This window comes from Mustelus asterias, chromosome 8 (genome assembly GCF_964213995.1).
Source record: "Mustelus asterias chromosome 8, sMusAst1.hap1.1, whole genome shotgun sequence".
Classification (NCBI taxonomy): domain Eukaryota; kingdom Metazoa; phylum Chordata; class Chondrichthyes; order Carcharhiniformes; family Triakidae; genus Mustelus; species Mustelus asterias.
The window spans coordinates 108,604,521-108,620,901 of record NC_135808.1 but is presented as its reverse complement, the minus strand read 5'-3'; the positions used below and the strand labels follow the sequence as shown (position 1 = coordinate 108,620,901).

Genomic DNA, 16,381 nt, shown 5'->3' with positions numbered 1-16,381 from the left:
AGTGCTCTGATAACTACATAACCCTCACCTTTCTTACATGTATATCATATTAGCTATATATTATTCATTTCTAAATATGTCTATTATATATCCACCTGTCGATATCTATATTGTTTTATGTTTCTATTTGTGTCTGTCTTTACGTTTATCTATTTCAGTACATCTTTTTCCATTCAAGTCTTGAATTTACTATTCATTTTGCTGTATGCATTTTTAATAGGTAAATTTAAGTTTATTTTTTATTAGTGTCACAAGTAGACTTACATTAATACTACAGTGAAGTTACTGTGAAAGCCCCCTAGTCGCCACACTCCGGCACCTGTTCGGGTACACTGAGGGAGAATTTAGCATGGCCAATGCACTTAACCAGCACGTCTTTCAGACTGTGTGAGCAAACCGGAGCACCCAGGGGAAACCCACACAGACACGGGGAGAATGTGCAGACTCCGCTCAGTGACCCAAGGTTGTAATTGAACCCAGGTCCCTGGTGCCGTGAGGCCTCAGTGCTAACCACTGTCCCTAACTTGGGATTTTAAGCCATTGGATTCTTTGTAAATTAGATACGTAAGACCTCTAAAAGGTAGCACTTGAGGCTGAAGTATTACACCCATCTATATCTCCTATTCTTGATTTGCACTTCCCGTGGAAAATAATTTGACTGAACTAGTTTCTGACCTTCAGGATTGCATATGCGTGGTTTGTAGCGCTTCAACAGGACATTTCATCTCGGTTAAATGAGGTAGTAATCAAAACCAGAGTGGATCACCCACACCATCCTAGGTCACCCACAACTGTAGGGGAATTCAATTGACCATTGAGCTATTTAATAGTTATAAACAGATCAGACTCTCAGTAATGATCTTTAAAGGTTGAGAAGCAAGACTCTGAGTTTTAAACACAGTGAGGACAATGAGCAAATATTTATTGAATTGAAGCAGCTGCATACATTATTTGATGAAACTTGTTTTGATAAATGTAAATTTAATGTTGCTTAATCTTGCTTACAGGGTTATTTTTTGTGAATGTGTTACCCTGTATTCTCTTAGGGCTGTTTTCCAGGGCATCATGTTACTGACTGGAAACAGGATGCTCCTGGGAACAATGGTAGTTGCACCCAGATTTAACTGGTTGTTAACAGGCACAGGGTTACACGCTTCAAGGTGATGCTGAAGTGCAACATTGACATCAACTCCTGGGGAGGCGATGGCCTAGTGGTATTATCGCTAGATTATTATTTCAAAAGCTCAGTTAATGTTCTGGGGACCCAGGTTCGAATCCTGCCACAGCAGATGGTGGAATTTGAATTCAATGAAATAAATCTGGAATTAAGAATCTACTGATGACCATGAAACCATTGTTGATTGTCAGAAAAATCCATTTGGTTCACTAATGTCCTTTAGGGAAGGAAATCTGCCTTCCTTACCTGGTCTGTGGCCATGTGACTCTAGAACCACAGCCATGTGATTGACTCTCAGCTGCCCTCTGAAATGGCCTAGCAAGTTGCTCAGTTTAAGGGCAATGAGGGATGGGCAATAAGCGCTGGTAGCCAGTAACGTCCATGTCCCCCGAATGACTAAAAGGAAACCATTGCCTTAGATTGAACCTATGGCGCAAGTGAGTGGGCAAAGGGTCGCAGTATTTCAGACCCAACAATGACAAAGTTTACAGGAAAAGTGAGAATGGCAAAAATAATGCTCCATGACCTGAACAGATAATACATGACCAGACGTCCCACAGGATCAGACATCCCACATGACTCGACCCACATGACCAGACATCCCAACAATAACAAATGCCAAAGTGCCACAAAGTCTGCATCCTGAGAAGACTCATGGAAGACAAATATCCTCGCTAGCAAGAGATAACCAATATTAATAGTATAGTATGCATTATTCTGTAAGACACTTTAAGTTCTTCTGAAATATGCTCACTGTTGTAATGTAGGAAAAATTGTGGCAACCATTTTGCACTAGGTAAGGTGCCATAAACCAAAAGAGATAAATAACCAATTATGCACCGGTTGAGGGAGAACTGTTACTCAGGACATTCCCTGGCTCTTCCTGCATCTTTTGCATCTAACTGAGAAGGCATCAAAAAAACCTTTAGAGTCATAGATGTTTACAGCATGGAAACAGGCCCTTCAGCCCAACTTGTCCATGCCGCCTTTTTAAAAAAAAACCCTAAACTAATCCCAATTGCCCGCATTTGGCCCATATCCCTCTATACCCATCGTACCCATGTAACTATCTAAATGCTTTTTAAAAGATAAAATTGTACCCGCCTCTACTACTACCTCTGGCAGTTTGTTCCAGACACTCACCACCCTCTGTGAAAAAATTGCCCCTCTGGACACTTTTGTATCTCTCCCCTCTCACCTTAAACCTATGCCCTCTAGTTTTAGACTCCCCTACCTTTGGGAAAAGATATTGACTATCTACCTTGTCTATGGCCCTCATTATTTTATAGACCTCTATAAGGTCACCCCTCAGCCTCCTATGCTCCAGAGAAAAATGTCCCAGTCTATGCAGCCTCTCCTTATAACTCAATCCATCAAGTCCCGGTAGCATCCTAGTAAATCTTTTCTGCACTCTTTCTAGTTTAATAATATCCTTTCGATAATGCGGTGACCAGAATTGCACACAGTATTCCAAGTGTGGCCTTACCAATGTCTTGTACAACTTCAACAAGACATGCCAACTCCTGTATTCAATGTTCTGACCGATGAAACCAAGCATGCCGAATGCCTTCTTCACCACTCTGTCCACCTGTGGCTCCACTTTCAAGGAGCTATGAACATGTACCGCTAGATCTCTTTGTTCTGTAACTCTCCCCAACGCCCTACCATTAACTGAGTAAGTCCTGCCCTGGTTCAATCTACCAAAATGCATTACCTCGCATTTGTCTAAATTAAACTCCATCTGCCATTCATCAGCCCACTGGCCCAATTGATCAAGATCCCGCTATAATTGGAGATAACCTTCCTCACTGTTCACCATGCCACCAATCTTGGTGTCATCTGCAAACGTACTAACCATGCCCCCTATATTCTCATCCAAATCATTAATATAAATGACAAATAACAGTGGGCCCAGCACTGATCCCTGAGGTACACCGCTGGTCACAGGCCTCCAGTTTGAAAAACAACCCTCTACAACCATCCTCTGGCTTCTGTCAAGAAGCCAGTTTTGTATCCATTTAGCTACCTCACCCCGGATCCCATGAGATTTAACTTTACGCAACAACCTACCATGCGGTACCTTGTTAAAGGCCTTGCTAAAGTCCATGTAGACAACATCAACTGCACTGCCCTCATCTATCTTCTTGGTTACCCCTTCAAAAAACTCAATCAAATTTGTGATTTGTGTTTAACATCTCAGCCATAAGACATTGCCTCCGATGGTTCAATACTCGCTCTTCATTCCACAGGAATGTCAGTCAAAATTATGTACTGAAGTCCTGGCGTGGAGGTCGCAACGCATTACTTTCTGACCTGGAGGCAAACCTATCAAAGCGTGACATCTTAAGTTTTGCAGAGATACACAAGTAGAGTACAGGACAAAGAAGGGGAAGCGTGGGGTAGGTTATGTACTTGAGAGCTGTACATGTGTGAATGGACAATTAGTTCAAAAAACAAAACGCTGTAAAATATTCATGACCTTGTATCTCCCCAGGCTGCAGTGACATACAGACAGACTGATATGAAAGACAAATGCCTGGCTTTCATCGAGGGCCACACCAAAGTGAGTACTGGAAAAGATCAACGTACATACCAGTTGGATGGCTTCTTTTTCAGAGGGATTTCTTGTTGAATTAATTTATTGATTCTGCTGCTGGATGGAATCAACTGAAAGCAAACTCAGGTCACACCTGAACCCACTCATGCAGATTGAAGTATCGCTAAAGCATGGAGTTCACTGAGCTTGAGAATTAGGTGTGTCAATTGGAAATGAATCTGATGCAGGTTGGGCCACAGTAACAGGCTATGTATCAGCAAAGTATTTAACAAAGAAATTACAGCCTAAATTACAATTGACAATTGTGAAACCTGGCTGCTGCTTTTTCCAGGATGAGGGAACAATGAAATGGTGTTTTAGCAGCAGGTATGTGGTAGATTGTGTGGAGATTAATCAGTTCTACTGATCCAAATAGATATGGGAGAGTTCTGCTGCCTCAATTCCATTTTTGAAACATCTTATTCATTTGATGGAGAAAAGTTTCAGGGGAATTGCAGCACAGTGGTTAGCACTGCTGCCTCACAGCGCCAGAGACCCGGGTTCGATTCCCGGCTTAGGTCACTGCCTGTGTGGAGTCTGCACGTTCTTCCCCTGTGTCTGCATGGGTTTCCTCTGAGTGCTCCGGTTTTCTCCCACACTCCAAAGATGTGTAGGTTAGGTAGATTGGCCGTGCTAAATTGCCCCTTAGTATCAGGGGGATTAACAGGGTAAATACGTGGGGTTACAGGGTCTGGATGGGATTGTTGTCGGTATGGGCTGAATGGCCTCCTTTTGCACTGTAGGGATTCTATGATTCTATCATCAGTTTGGAGTAAATATGCAGGTGCAATTGAGCTCATTTGCAAATGCTATACTTAACCCTCCCCCTCCAGAAGCATCACAGGCTTGTTTCTGATTGCTCCATGTTACAGATTTAAATCCTCATCTTTGTATTTGAATTTCTTCTTGACGCTCCTCCATTTACTCGTACCATCTTCCACAATGTTGTGTCACTGTGTGCACCCTGCAACCCTGAAACTCTGTGTGACTGTACACCTCATCCTTCTTTCGTTGTATCGCCACTGGCAAAGCATTCAACCACCTCACCCTCAATTTGGAATTCTCTTCTTAAATCTTGCTGCTGCTTTCCATTCATCAAAAGCCTCTTTAAACTTGCTTCCTGTACTGATTTGGACACTTGGTCACTCTGCTCACCCTCTGTCTATCCTGAGACAATCTGGTATGGGAAAGCTGCCATAATGTGTAGGTTTTGACAACACTATGTGCTCTATTATCATTCAGCAATATTCTTGCCTAAGAGTGTCGGTTCAACAAATGCCTTTTCCCAATTTTCTTCTCTTGTTTTCTCCGTGTTGACTAGCTGCTGGAGTTTAGTGTTCCATAGAAACATAGAATCCCTACAGTGCCATTCAACCCACCAATTCGGCACTGACTCTCCAAAAGAACATTTTACCAAGGCTCAGCCACCCCCCCCCCACTGCCCTATCCCGTAACCCCACACATTTACCGTGGCTAATCCACCTAACCTACACTTCTTTGGATACCAAGAGGCAATTTAGCATGGCCGACCCACCTAACCTACACATCTTTGGAATGTGGGAGGAAACTGGAGCACCCGGAGGAAACCCACGCAGACATGGGAAGAATGTGCAAACTCCACCCAGACAGTGACCTAAGGCCGGAATCAAACCCAGGTCCTGGCACTGTAAGGCAGCAGTGTTAACCACTGTGCCACCCATTCCTACCAGATGGATTTTTTGCTATGAGTCTTGAATTTAAGGGGCTTTTTCTGATCCTGTTTGGGTGGTGAAAACTGGACAAGCAGAAAGTCAAAATACCCGCGCTTACTGATCCAGCTGCCTTTTAAAAAATAGTGGGAGCCTCCTTTAAATATGCAGATTGGGCTCCAATAATGGCAGTAGAGCTGATGTACTTTCAACCTGAGGGCGTCACAGAAGTCACTGGGTCTTGCCTGCAATATCTACCTTGTGGCAAAAGGAACTGGGGCGAAAACAAACTCGGATAGGTGAGCTAATGTTAATTTTTTTCCTATGGATAAGGAGGAGAAGGAGTTCAGGGTTGTCTCCTGACTGACCTCTCGCCCCATCCTCTTTAGATCTTCAGGTGGCAGTGTCAAGCAAGAGACTTGTGGGCCTTTTGCAGATGAAGTCATGGAGCCAAGGTCACCATGGCCTCAGGTTTGCTAAGGGCTGGGTCCTGCCCCCTCAGTTGACGCTGGCAGTTAAAATTGACCTTGAACTTTCAGCAGGCTATTTACCAGTACTTCATAGCTGCACCGTGTAGTGCTGTCACCCAGTTAGCCATATATACACTACCCAGAAGGAAGCAGCAGACTGGAATTCCTAGTTGATTTTCTGTCTAATCCAGAACCAACTGAAATGCTCCCTATATAGAATCATAGAATCCCAACAGTGCAGATGGAGGCCAGTCAGCCAGAACTTGCAACAACAACAATCCCAGCCAGGTCCTATCCCCATAACCTCATGTATTTACCCTGCAAATCCCCCTGGCACTAAGGGGCAATTTAGCAAGGCCAATCAACCTAACCTGCACACCTTTGGCCCATGGGAAGAAACCAGAGCACCCGGAAGAAATCCATGCAGACACTGGGAGAATGCGCAAACTCCACACAGACAGTGACCCGAGGCTGGAATTGAACCCGGGTCACTGGTGTTGTGAGGCAGCCGTGTCAACCACTGTGCCACCGTGCCACCCTATAGACCAAGGCTTGAAATGTCACACTCTGCAAGCGTCAGTGAATAAACTCTGAACCATCCCAAAAGAGACAGATTTTAATGCTGTTTTTATTTTTAGCGCATCTTTCTTGGCCCGTATGAATGTTCCATGGATTTTTGTGGTTTTAGAGAATTCTCTGTGCAGAGAATTCAATGAAATAAGTATGCTGGTCTTTTTAGTTTTGATATCATTTGACAAACGTTATTTATGCAGACCAAATTGACAAGTAGGAAAATACCACCTGGTTCATCGAGCCTGACCCATGTGCATGCGGGCTGGAGCTTCAAGACTAGACATTTCCTAACCACTGTTCCACATAAATGGAAGTAAATTATGATGAGTGCATATTTGAGCATGGAGGGACAGAAGACATTTTTGCATGAACCGGTTGTTTAGCAAATCTCACTGGGAAGCGGCAGTTGAGCACTGGGTCCACGTTTACACTGTTAATAACGGCTTCCTTATCCCTGCAACAAAATCATAACCCACAAAAATGTAAATCTACAGTCCTGCTGCTAGGAGAAGGGGTGTGACTCTGCCAGACACAAATGAAACAAATGCGAGCTTAAAAATCCCTAGAGGGAGTATGAAAGTGAGAGGCCTTCAGCTGTTACACTAATCCTGATCCATGGATCGCAAAGAATGGGATCATTGTATCAGCAAGTCATCCTGTTAAACTTGTGTTATTTCCGTCTGCACGCTTGAGCTACTGGATGTGACTAATTGCTTCCTCCTGCCTGATTATTGCACTAAGAATAACTCATTCAGACTGATCTTTTGTGACCTTTGTCACACGACAGTATGAAGTAAAACAAAAGTTTGAATGGGGGAAGTTGCCAGACATAGGGGGCTTGGTTAGCATTTCCCTGTCCAACTCATTTGTCTTCCTGTCAATTTTTCAATTTGAAATGTCTTTTAAAAGTGTTTTTAGAAATAGCATTTTTGATTACAGCACATTGGTCAAGCACTCTGTTCTGACTTTGGGTGGATAGTGGTCCAGTATGGAGGGGTGGTGCGCACGAAGCCCACTGCCCACCAAATTGACACGTAGATATCCTACATGTATGTAGAAACTTCACTGTCTGTGCGGAGTCTGCACATTCTCCCCGTGTCTGCGTGGGTTTCCTCTGGGTGCTCCGGTTTCCTCCCACAGTCCGAAACCATACTGGTTAGGTGTATTGACCATGCTACATTCTCTTTCAGTGTACTCGAACAGGCACTGGAGTGTGGCGACTAGGAGATTTTCACAGTAACTGCATTGCAGTGTTAATGTAAGCCTACTTGTGACACTAATAAATAAAATAAATTATAATATTTAAATGTATCCTATGCTAGTTTTAGGACCATTTATGAAATTAGTCTGTCCCATCATCATAAGATAATCCTTTCCAGAAAATCATGGCACTACCCTGCACTAGTACATATCCTCAGTAAGTAGTCTCACAACACCAGGTTAAAGTTCAACGGGTTTATTTGGTAGCACGAGCTTTCGGAGCGCCGCTCCTTCATCAGGTGAGTGAGATGAAGGAGCGGTGCTCCGAAAGCTCGTGCTACCAAATAAACCGGTTTAATTTTAATCTGGTGTTGTGAGACAACTTATTGCGCCTATCCCAGTCCAACGCCGGCAACTCCATATCATAGTACATATCCTAGTTGCTGGTTTGATCTGCTAAGTTGCTGGCCAACTTCTGGGCTTTTTGATCTAGGCAATTGTCTCTGTTATGCCACTGAATTATGAGTTCTGTGAAGTATGTTTCGCAGGTACCGAACTGGTTGACTACCTTGCAAATATTTTGTTTCCTCCGTGAGTGTTAGGTTAAGCCTGTCTTTGGCCATTACAGTGGGAGAAAGCATGCTGCCGTCCTGAGAAAGAATCGCAGGAGCCTGTTCCATGGTGTCATTGCCATTCTCCTGACACTGCAGTTTATCACTCTTACTGCTTTGGGCAGCACGGTGGCACACTGGTTAGCACTGATGTTTCACAGCGCCAAGGACTTGGGTTCAATTCCGGCCTGTGTGGACAAAGAACAAAGAACAATACAGCACAGGAACAGGCCCTTCGGCCCTCCAAGCCCGTGCCGCTCCCTGGTCCAAACTAGACCATTCTTTTGTATCCCTCCATTCCCACTCCGTTCATATGGCTATCTAGATAAGTCTTAAACGTTCCCAGTGTGTCCGCCTCCACCACCTTGCCTGGCAGCACATTCCAGGCCCCCACCACCCTCTGTGTAAAATGTGTCCTTCTGATATCTGTGTTAAACCTCCCCCCCTTCACCTTGAACCTATGACCCCTCGTGAACGTCACCACCGACCTGGGGAAAAGCTTCCCACCGTTCACCCTATCTATGCCTTTCATAATTTTATACACCTCTATTAAGTCTCCCCTCATCCTCCATCTTTCCAGGGAGAACAACCCCAGTTTACCCAATCTCTCCTCATAACTAAGCTCCTCCATACCAGGCAACATCCTGGTAAACCTCCTCTGTACTCTCTCCAAAGCCTCCACGTCTTTCTGGTAGTGTGGCGACCAGAACTGGACGCAGTATTCCAAATGCGGCCGAACCAACATTCTATACATCTGCAACATCAGACCCCAACTTTTATACTCTATGCCCCACCCTATAAAGGCAAGCATGCCATATGCCTTCTTCACCACCTTCTCCACCTGTGACGTCACCTTCAAGTTTGCACGTTCTCCCCGTGTCTGCGTGAGTTTCCTCCGGATGCTCCAGTTTCCTCCCACAGTCCAAAGATGTGCGGGTAGGTTGATTGGCCGTGTTAAATTGCTCCTTAGTGTCAGGAGGATTAGCAGAGTAAATACATGGGGTTAAGGGGATAGGGCCTGGGTGGGGCTGTTGTCGGTGCAGGCTCGCTGGGCCGAATGGCCCTCTTCTGCACTGTAGGCATTCTATGATTCTCTGCTCTGCGCAGGAGTGAAGTGATAGTTTTGAGGTCCCTATTCACACACACTGTCTTTTCTACATAACAGACATATCCTTGGAGCTATACAATAGGCATTGACCTCAGAGACATACCTCTTTCAGATCCCAATGTATTGGTTGCTGAAGGGCTTTATAGTGTTCTGTGGACCAAGCTCAATCTGGCTTAATACTGAGGTAATTGATTTTAGTGCTGTTTTTTAGAGTTTAATAGCTGGCCTGACTGTTCACAAAGTAGGGAGTGAAAAAGCAGTCAGGACTGTTACTCCAGATTGCCATCTAGGGATCTAGTCGGAAAAGTGCGCATGCTGGTAATGGTGAGGACAAATTTGGCTTTGGCTTAATGGCCTCTATAGTTGAATACCCAATCGCCCTAGATATTCCCTAGAATAAAAGAGAGAGAACAAAGAGGAAAGAATGAACTTGCATTAAAAAAAATGCCTTTCATGACCTTCAGACATCCCAAAACACTTCACAGCCAATAAAGCACTTTTGAATAATCAGCATTCATGCAATTTAGGGAAGCAAGGCCATGCTTATAGCCCCAAGCTCCCCACATTGCGAGTTCAGTCATGGGCGTATTGTTTGGGAATCTGTGGACTGAAAGAAATGTTTCATCTACTCCTTTGACCAAGACCACCTTGCCTAGCTTTGACTCATGTGATGTCTATAGTAGCTTAGGGGCAAGTGGGATTGCAGGGGAAGATAAGGACAGTCTAAATAGATGGGGATAAAGCAAATTACTTTTTTCAACAAAACCATACCCCAAGGCAGAAGAAAACGGAAGAGAAGAAAGTGCTCAATGTCTCAATAAAGTTGAAGAAAATGTGAACTCTTCTGTATGTTGACAGTCCTTCTGGATATACAGCCCTGAATATTTATATATTTGAATACACTGGTTGCTTGATTCATTTTTTGCTATTTTTTTTAAACCATACAGTCAATTTTAATAAGATGAATCATCTGGTTTGTCCTCAAGAGTATTGTGAAGACCCGAGGCTTCCATGAACTTTCTGACCCTGCCCTGCTTGCTATTCTGCAGAGTGACTTGCTCACCATTGATGAACCAGATTTAATTAACTTTGTCAGAGAATGGGCTCATGTTAACTCAGTAAGTATTGACATGTGAACCATGGATAAGATCCTCTGATGCCATCTGAGTCGTGTCCTGCAGAAACAAATATTTCTGTGTCTTGCAGATTGAATGTGACAAAATCCAAATTACCGGATCATTTAAATGTGTATATTTTTACAATGTAGAAACCAAACAGTGGCTAGCACCACTGCCTCACAGCGCCAGGGACCCAGGTTCAATTCCGGCCTCACTCATTTCATAAAATCGTAGAATCCCTACAGTACAGAAGGAGGCCAGAAGGAGCTAAAGGTCGATAAGTTCCCTGGACCTGATGGGTTGTAACCTAGGATGTTAAAGGAAGCAGCTACAGAGGTATTGGATGCACTGTTTATGTGGAGTTTGCACATATTCTCCCAGTGTCTGCGTGGGTTTCCTCTGGGTGCTCAGGTTTCCTCCCACAGTCCAAAGATGTGCGGGTTAGGTTGATTCGCCATGCTAAATTGATCTTAGTGTCAGGGGGATTAGCAGGGTAAATGTGGTTACAGGACTAGGGCCTGGGTGCGATTGTGGTCAGTACAGACTCGATGGGCCGAATGGCCTCCTTCTGTACTGTAGGGATTCTATGATTTTATGAAATGAGTGCAAGGGTATGGGGTGCTCAGATTAAAGTGGTAATAATAGATCTCATTTGTAGTGAACTCTTCATGGAGAGAACTAAATCTCCAAGGCCTTTGAGCTGTGTTAAACTCATGGCCCACATTGGGGGGTTTGGAGACAAGATGGAGAGTGAGATTTCAGAAGTGGAAAGATAAGAATAAAAATGGATGGATGAGATGAAAAGAAAAAATGAAATGAAATAAATGGAAATGGGATGAAGATGGAGGGGAGAGTTCATGCTCTGAATTTGTTGAACTCAATGTTCAGTCCAGAAGGCAGTAAAGTGTCCAGTCAGAAGATAAGGTGCTATTCCTCCTGAGAGCAAATTAGCAAGTAATATAAAAATGAACTGTGAGGGTTTCTTTAAGTATATAAAAAGGAAGAGAGAGGCCAAAGTGAACATAGGCACCTTAAAGAATGAGATTGAGAAAATAATAATGGGAACCAGGAAATGGCAGAAGAGTTAAACAAATAGTTTGTCTCAATCTTTACAGTAGAAGACACTAATAGCATTCCAAAAATACTAAATAATCAAGAGTCAAAAGGGGAGGAAGAAATAAACACAATAACATAAGAGAAAAAATACTAGGGAAATGAATGGAGCTAAAAGTCGATAAGTTCCCTGGAGCTGATGGGTTGTAACCTAGGATGTTAAAGGGAAGCAGCTACAGAGATATTGGATGAACTGGTAGTAATCTTCCAAGAATGATTAAATTCTGGAAAAGTCCCAGAGGACTGAAAAACTGCAAATGTAACACCCTTATTCAAAAAGTGAGGGAGACAAAATAACAGGTAACTATAGGCCAGTTAGCTTGACATCTGTCATTGGGAAAATGTTAGTGCCCTTTAAAAAGCACTTAGAAATACTTAATAGTATCAAACAGAGTCAGCATGTCATCATGAGCTGGTGATGAGCAGGATAGATAAAGGGGAATGAAATATAATATATTTGGATTTCCAAAAAGTGTTTGATAGGGTACCGCACAAAAGTCTACTTAATACGCTAAAAATCCTTGGTGTTGGGGGTAGTTTGTTAGCAAGGACAGAGGATTGGATAACTAATAGAAGACAGAGAGTTGAGTCAAGAGGGGCATTTTCAGGACAGCAACCTGTAAGTAGTGGAGCTCCATGAGGATCAGTGCTAGGGCCACAATTATTTACTATATGAATGACTTGGACGAGGGACGTAACGTACTATTACCAATTTTGCAGATGACACAAAAATAGATTGGAAGGCAGGTGCTGAGGATGACACAAAGAGCCTACAGAGGGTGGAGACAGGTTAAGTGAGTGGGCAAAAACTTGGCAGATGATTTGGTTAGAGATGATTTATTTATTAGTGGCACAAGTAGGCTTACATTAACACTGCAATGAAGTTACTGTGAAAATCCCTGAGTCACCACACTCCAGCACCTGTTCAGGTACACTGAGGGAGAATTTAGCAGGGCCAATGCATCTAACCACCACGTCTTTCAGACTGTGGGAGGAAACCAGAGCACCTGGAGGAAGCCCATGCAGACACAGGGAGAACGTGCAGACTCCGCACAGTGACCCAAGCCGGGAATAGAACTCGGGTCCCTGGCACTGTGAGGCAGCAGTGCTAACCATTGTGCCACCGTGCCGCCCTCACTGTGCCACCCTAACTGTGCCACCTTGCCTCCCTTGTCTATAATGTAGGAAAATATGAAGTTATGCACGTTGACAGGAAGAATAAAGGAGCGGAGTAATTATTTAAATGGAGAAAGACTGCATAAAGTTGCAGCACAGAGATTTGGGCTCCTCATCCATATATCACAAAGCTAGCACGCAAGTTCAGCAGGTCATTGGGAAAGTAAATGGAATATTGGCCTTTATTTCAAAGGGAATAAAAATAGCGAAGCCTTTCTAAAACTATGCAAGGCCATATCTGGAATACTGTGAACAGTTTTGGTCCCCTTATCTAAGGAAATATATACTGGCTTTGGAGGCAGTCAAGAGAAGATTCACTACATTGATCCTGATATGGAGGCATTTTCTTTGGAGGAGAGTAGATTGGGCCTTTATTGATGGGGAGTCTCAGGAGGCTTGACAGGGTAGATGCTGAGAGGTTGTTTCCCCTTGTGGGAGATTCTAGAGCAGGGGACATAATGTCAGAGTAAGGGACATTTAAGACAGAGATGAAGAGGAATTCCTTCTCTCAGTAGATAGTGAATCTGTGAAATTCTTTACCGCAGAGGGCTATCGAGGCTGTGTCATTAAGTATGTTCAAGGGCGTGATAGACAGATTTTTAATCAGTAAGGGATTCAAAGGTTTTGGGGATAAGGCGGGAAAGTGGAGTTGAAGATTATTAGATCAGTCATGATTTTATTGAATGGTGGAGTAGACTTGGTGGGCTGAATGCCATACTTCTTCCCCTCCATCTTATGGGCACTGCTTCTATTAGGCAGGAAGATCTGTGCCTTTTAACTATCACATGTAACTTAAATAGCCCCACACCTGGCTTCATAATGTTGCCAATTTTCATCATCTCAACTGGCATAGAACCAACACTCACTTAGGAATGATTGGAGACAGAATGAGCTGAGATGTAGTGGGGACAGGGAGAATAAAACAATAGTGTAAGTGATTGGAATTCAAAGGGGGGAGTTTGGAGGTGAGGTGGGGGGGCGGGTGGCGGCGTTGTTGCCAGAGTTTGGGGCTCAGTGCAAGAGAAGCTAAAGTTGGAGGTGACGGGTCTGTTGTTGTAAAAGACCAACAGGGGAGTAGGTGGTAGGGAATATACCATGATGGAGAACAGGCCAGTAAGTGTAGGGAGGTGGCTCAGGGGTCAGAGACTGGATATTGCGGCTAGGAAATGGTGGATAAGCAGAAAGAGGGAGAATAGGAAACGGGATTCAAGAAACTGGGGCATAAGTGGGGCCGAGACTGGAGAATGGGATGGGTGGTGTGAGGATTGAGTGATGCAAGTGAGGGGCCTCTCATTTCCTGGAGAGCAGCGGGCGGCAGCATTATGGTGAGTGGCAGTGGGTGCCCCACTGCATGCTGGTAGTTGATCACCCGAAATTAAATTGCAAGCTCCAATGTATGGAGTAGTGAGGTGCAGAAGAATCGAGTACAAGCCAGCAGTAACCTACAGAAGTGATCTAATGTTGAGGGAAGCACACCTGTTCCTTCATGCTCCATAGAAGGGGACACTAAGGGACCAAATAACCCTACATGGTGGCACAGTGGTTAGCACTGTTGCCTCAGAGCACCAGAGACAAGGGTTCAATTCTGCCCTCGGGTGACTGCCTGTTTGGAGTTTGCACCTTTTCCCCATGTCTGCGTGGGTTTCCTCCGGGTGCTCCGGTTTCCTCCCACACCCCAAAGATGTGCGGTTAGGTTGATTGGCTATGCTAAATTGCTCCTTAGTGACAGGGGACTAGAAGATTAAATACATGGGGTTGCAGGGATAGGTCCTGTGTGGGATTGTTATTGGTGCAGCTTGATGGGCTGAATGGCTTCCTTCTGGACTGTATGATTCAGTGGTCTGCAGTGGCCCTTTGAAGAACTATTGCGTAGACTGCTGTAAAACTAGAAAGACTCATTGGAACCTGCAGGGCTCACCTATTTTTTCACACATTTTGAAATAGGAGCAGGACCCTTCTCTGCATGTTTAAATTGATTGAATATTGATTTCAGGCTGCTGCCAGGTACACCTAGAAATACTGAAGACCAATATGGTGGCAACAAAGCCGTCAGCACAGATTAGGTGTGCCCAGAAATTGTCATGTATTACACCCACTTTATGCCTTAAAACTGGGCAAAACGCAATCCTAGTTTCAATCCTAGCGCAGGTCAAGTGTCAGGGTGCCAAATCAGGCCCATCATGCAAATTGAGTTTGCCATCAATGTATTAGGGTATTAGACCAGGGTAAATATCCTTTTTAGGAAAAAGAAAATTGGCAGCATAATGTGGGAAATTGTAAATTTGTCCCCTTTGGCAGGAAGAATAGAAAAGCGGCGTATTATCTGAATGGAGAGAGATTGCAGAACTCTGTGGTACAGAGGGATCTGGCTGTCTTGGTACATAATCACAAAATGTTAGTATGTAGGCTACAGAAAGTGATTAGGAAGGTAAATGGAACATTGATACAAAAACAGAAAGTTCTGGAAAAACCCATTGGCTGGAATTTTACCACACCGCCTGCCACGGGAATCAGAGCAGGCAAGGGGCGGACAATGTTGAGGTCCGTTGACCCCATGTGGGATTTTATGGTTTCGGGATGAGCAAGGCCATAAAATCCTGCCCAGCAGGTCTGGCAGCAGCTGTAGGGAGAGAAACAGATTCTTTTTTTTGGAACTCAAATGGAATGATGTCATTCATTGCAAGGGGAATAGAATATCAAAGTAGGGATGCTTTATTACAGTTATACAAGGCATTGGTGAGACCATGCCTGAGCAGTGTACCGCTTTAGTCTCCTCATCTAGGAAAATTCGTAATTGCATTAGAAGCAATTCAGAGAAGGTTCACTTGACTGGTTCTTGGGATGAGGGCTTAATGTATGAGGAAAGGTTGGACAGGTTGGGCCTGTATCCATTGGCTTTTAGAAGAATGAGAGGCAATCTTATTGAAACATACACGATTCTGAGGGAAGTAGACACGGCGGATGCCAAGAGGATCTTTCCCCTTATGGGAGAGACCAGAATTAGGGAACAGTTTGAAAATAAGATGAGGAGAATTCAGGATTGTGCGTCTGTGGAACACTTCCGCAGAGAGGCAGGATCATTGAATGTTTTTAAGGCAGAAGTAGATATGTTCTTGACTAACAAGGGATTCAAAGAGTATAGAGGATAAGCAACATTGAGGCCACTGTCAGATCAGCCGTAATCATATTGAATGGTGGGGCAGCCTCGAAGGTCTGACTCCTGCTCCTAATTTGTATGTTCACATGTTCCTGGGGATCAAATTAAAAGAATTCTGTTTTGCCTTCGATCTAACTGACCAATGTCCTCTCTTATCATTTTAACCCTCAACGTAGGTAGTTCTGGACAAACCAGTGCCAGAAATAGCAAAGGAAGTTGTCCATGAACTGCGTCTTTTTCTGTTGACCCCCGAAGAGCTGACGTTCCTAGAAGCTGAAAACAAGAAAGATAACTTCATTGCCGTAAGTTTGTCCAGTATGTTTGTCCAGTATTATTCACTTACAGATGTGAACATAATGACATAAAAAAATTTCAAGTGCATTGCTCTGTTACG

The 16,381-nt window shown here is 43.9% G+C and overlaps 1 protein-coding gene across 5 annotated transcripts in view; it reads left to right on the top strand.

Annotated features, from left to right (window-relative positions):
- The window catches only part of LOC144497430 (BTB/POZ domain-containing protein 19-like), a 183,111-nt gene that overhangs the window by 137,573 nt on the left and 29,157 nt on the right, over positions 1-16,381 (top strand). For all 5 annotated transcript variants that reach the window (XM_078218699.1, XM_078218696.1, XM_078218698.1 and 2 more), the window contains exons 5-7: positions 3,672-3,740; positions 10,410-10,541; positions 16,164-16,289. In XM_078218699.1, coding sequence (XP_078074825.1) covers positions 3,672-3,740; positions 10,410-10,541; positions 16,164-16,289 — 327 coding nt within the window. The remainder of the gene's footprint in view (positions 1-3,671; positions 3,741-10,409; positions 10,542-16,163; positions 16,290-16,381) is intronic.